Source organism: Camelina sativa, chromosome 6 (assembly GCF_000633955.1).
Source record: "Camelina sativa cultivar DH55 chromosome 6, Cs, whole genome shotgun sequence".
Taxonomy (NCBI): Eukaryota; Viridiplantae; Streptophyta; class Magnoliopsida; order Brassicales; family Brassicaceae; genus Camelina; species Camelina sativa.
In genome coordinates, this window is record NC_025690.1 from 21,488,721 (window position 1) to 21,492,211 (window position 3,491).

Consider the following 3,491-nt stretch of genomic DNA (forward strand, 5'->3'; position numbering starts at 1 on the left):
ATACATCTCCCTTTGATGATGCAAGCCAAATGCAACTACTACTCTGTTTTCTATATCTCAAATAAAATGCAGAGAATGCAATCTGAAATGAAAAAGAATGAATAGAATCACTCTACATCCTACATGAAGCTGACAACCTCAGCCAACAACTCATCCACTATCATACTTTCTAATTCACAAACCACTGACTCATCATCAGCTTCAAGTTCTAACCACTCATCAATGTCTATGACTGGCACTTTGGCCAATGATTTTTTCTTGGCTCGCCTCTCTTGCTTAGCAAGTACTTTCCAGAGTTCTTGTTTCAGTGCACATGTGCTTAGTGCAGTGCCAAGCCTCCTAGAAACGGGTTTCTTCCATGTCGGTGTAGCTGAAAAAGATTCAAGAATCTCGACCAGACTTGACTTCACTCTGTCAAACAAAACCCTTCTTTCAGACCTCTTCCAATATGTCTCTGTATAATACTTCTTCTCCAGTTTCTCGAAGATTTTGGGGCTGATGGCTAAATCTCGTTTGTCAGGAACCCAAATTTTGTCCCCTTGTACAGCTTCAGCCAAGATATCATCAATGTACGAAGAGTCCCTGCTTTGTTGGGTATCCAAGAACCCAATTCGTTCAATGTCCTTGCTTTCTTTGACTTCAGAACTGACCACAGACTCCTCATCGCTCCATACTTCCATCCCACNATGGATCCGATGACAATTCAGGACCCGCACCCACAACCACAAATACTCCATCAGCAATTACAGTCCCAGCCGGTCCAGCAGGTGCTACAGCGGGTGAACACGAGCCATTACTAGAGTTCTTTATGCATGACGTGCTAGGCGGGTCTCACCCATCGGCTCGTGTGGTTACCGGAATAGTAGCTCAAACCGAAGTGAATGGAATACCATTCTCTAAGGCCAGCAACAGCATTTTCCCGGTTGACAATGGAGTTCCACTGGTCAACTCAAACAACATCAACAGTGTTATTAACCCAAACACAGCTCCACTTCTCACAGGACTTGGCGGTGCTCAAACCTCCACCGTAATCCAAAACACTAATGGGAATTCCAACGATGCTCTTAGCGCAAACAATCTCCCTTTTGTAACCGCCGGAAACCTCCCTCCTGGTGCTGCCCTCCAGCATCTCATGTTCGGAACCATAACCGTTGTGGACGATGAACTAACCGAAAGCCACGAGCTCGGCTCAGCTGTTATAGGGAGAGCTCAAGGCTTTTACTTGGCCAGTTCTTTGGACGGCACAAGCCAGACTCTTTCTTTGACCGTGTTGCTACATGGAGAGCATGACCATCATGACACTTTAGACGACGCCATTAGTTTCTTTGGAGTTCACCGGACCGCCTCTCATGCCTCTCAGATTGCAGTTATTGGCGGGACTGGGAAGTTCGAGCACGCGAAAGGGTATGCCATAGTGGAAACTCTGCATAACCAGAACAACCAGCATATCACTGATGGTCAAGACACCATCCTCCATTTCAGTATATACCTCACCTACAAAGCTTGAAGAGAAAATGAGACTTANATACTTCTTCTCCAGTTTCTCGAAGATTTTGGGGCTGATGGCTAAATCTCGTTTGTCAGGAACCCAAATTTTGTCCCCTTGTACAGCTTCAGCCAAGATATCATCAATGTACGAAGAGTCCCTGCTTTGTTGGGTATCCAAGAACCCAATTCGTTCAATGTCCTTGCTTTCTTTGACTTCAGAACTGACCACAGACTCCTCATCGCTCCATACTTCCATCCCACTCCCATCTGAATAACTCTCAGATTCAGATTTCAGGGTCTCAAGCTGTTCCTCTAGACCTAATGAGATATAAGAAGAAGTAAAGATTTATTACAGTTTAGCACATTCCAGCAACAAATATTTACAGCTACAAAACTTTTTCCTTACTTTGAAAATCGTGATCTTCACTGTCGTCTAAGGTATCTTCGTAAAACATTGGCTCCAGAACAGAAACAGGACTAGGTTGATGAGCTTCTTCCGAGTTCGTCTGACATTCCGGAGATGCATTGTAACAATCATCGTTTTTATCCTGCAGTTCAGTGTAACATCAACATAAGCTTCAAGTACTCAGATCATTACACCAAAAAAGGACCTTGACGAGTTAAGATACAGGGAGGATTTCAAAGGTAAAGGAGTCTATTAGAAATGGTCTGATTTCTCCATATAGTCAAATCTTGAACATTTTGAGATAAATAAAGTTACCTTGCTAATGAAATCTGAAGAAGATGAATCCCTGAGCTTCACATCTGCTGCAACTTTGTCCCTAGATGTACTAACCATCAAACTGGATATAACTTCTCTCACAACTCTCTCCTTGTTCTGTTGACCAATTGAAGTAGTACCATCACAAAGTTTCTTATTCATTTCCTTGGAACTCTTCTCAAGTAAAAAGTCTTTCCCTTTCTTCCTATATCCCAAATGAGAAGCACTACTGAAACCAAGAGGAGTAAAATATCCCTGAGAATTCTCTTTCTTCTCCTCCATTTTGGGTTTCAGAGGATCATTAACACTTGTATGATGATGATGATGTCTCAGCTTCGTCGACTTCAAGTTTTGCTGATCATACCTCCTACCAAATCTCCTGTGAGGAGGCTTGGCTTGTGCATCAATTACACCTTTAGAAGCCAGCAAATTAGGTTTCTGGAGATAAACTCGACAGAGTTCCTTCGTTGGAACCACTCTGAAACCAGAATCGGAGTTTTGGATAGAACTCTTAACAACTCTCAGCTTTTCTTGATGCAGAGGTTGTTGAAACAGTTCATTATAACGCATAGATCTCTCAATCACGGATCTAATCTCCTTAAACTCCATTTCTCTCTTTTGAGACCCTCCTCACCTCACACCACAACAAGGTAGCCTTACGAAATTGCAAACTCTTCAGGAATCAACATAAAAACCCAAGAATAGAAAAACTGAAGTTTAATCTGCACACAAAGATGAAACCTTTTCAACACACTAATCAAAGAAGAAACGATTCAATCGACAAAATAACAAAATCCAGAACAACCCAGAAACAGAGAGAGAGAGAGAGAGAGAGAGAGATAAAAATCGAACCTTTTTGTCAGTAAAAGATGTTCTCAAAAAAAAAAAAAAGATTCGTTCGTCGATCCCAAATCTGCGAAAAGAACCTTTTTAAAAAGATGATTAGATTTTGAGACATACAACATGAAACTTTTTGTGGGTGAACACGAAGATTTGAGGATTGAAGAGAGAAAAAACAAAAACCAACCTTGAAGGGTCACAATCACAAATTCACTTGTTCAAATTTGTTGAAACGAAATCGAAATCGAACGTCAAAAAATATGTTCAGTTTGTTTCACACACGAAATATTTTGGGGAATTTAATAAGTTAAAGTTTTCTGTTTATTTAATTTGAAAGACTCCAATAATTTTGGCATGGGGCCGTTATTATAATACGATACACAAATTTACAAAATACATGCAAAAGAAAATGAAAACGACGTTCTCCGTTGCTTTTTTTTTT

General features: G+C 41.0%; 3 protein-coding genes across 3 annotated transcripts in view; 2 read left to right on the top strand and 1 right to left on the bottom strand.

Annotated features, from left to right (window-relative positions):
• Positions 1 to 105, top strand: part of LOC109133368 (dirigent protein 9-like) — a 5,621-nt gene extending 5,516 nt beyond the window's left edge. Inside the window, exon 3 of the mRNA XM_019246413.1 lies at positions 73 to 105. Within this exon, the coding sequence (XP_019101958.1) occupies positions 73 to 105 (33 nt within the window). The remainder of the gene's footprint in view (positions 1 to 72) is intronic.
• LOC104792765 lies at positions 7 to 2,838 on the bottom strand. The gene is made up of 4 exons (XM_010518987.2): positions 2,210 to 2,838; positions 1,895 to 2,036; positions 1,715 to 1,806; positions 7 to 650 (listed from the first exon to the last, which is right to left on the bottom strand). Exons 1-4 carry the CDS (start codon positions 2,816 to 2,818, stop codon positions 120 to 122), a joined length of 1,374 nt encoding a protein of 457 aa, XP_010517289.1. The 5' UTR covers positions 2,819 to 2,838; the 3' UTR covers positions 7 to 119.
• On the top strand, positions 683 to 1,513 carry LOC104792767 (dirigent protein 9-like; the record flags this gene model as incomplete). The annotated part of the gene is made up of 1 exon (XM_019246233.1): positions 683 to 1,513. A coding segment is annotated over one exon (825 nt), but the record flags the coding sequence as incomplete, so codon positions are not given.

What these genes read in the sequence shown, in the direction of transcription:
- LOC104792765 (XM_010518987.2), bottom strand. Translation starts at nt 2,818, where the DNA reads ATGGAGTTTAAGGAGATTAGATCCGTGATTGAGAGATCTATGCGTTAT. An exon ending in CTTCAGATTTCATTAGCAAG is followed by an intron (nt 2,037 to 2,209) that starts GTAACTTTATTT and finishes ACTGAACTGCAG; the next exon opens with GATAAAAACGATGATTGTTA. An exon ending in GGAGCGATGAGGAGTCTGTG is followed by an intron (nt 651 to 1,714) that starts GTCAGTTCTGAA and finishes GAGGAGTCTGTG; the next exon opens with GTCAGTTCTGAAGTCAAAGA.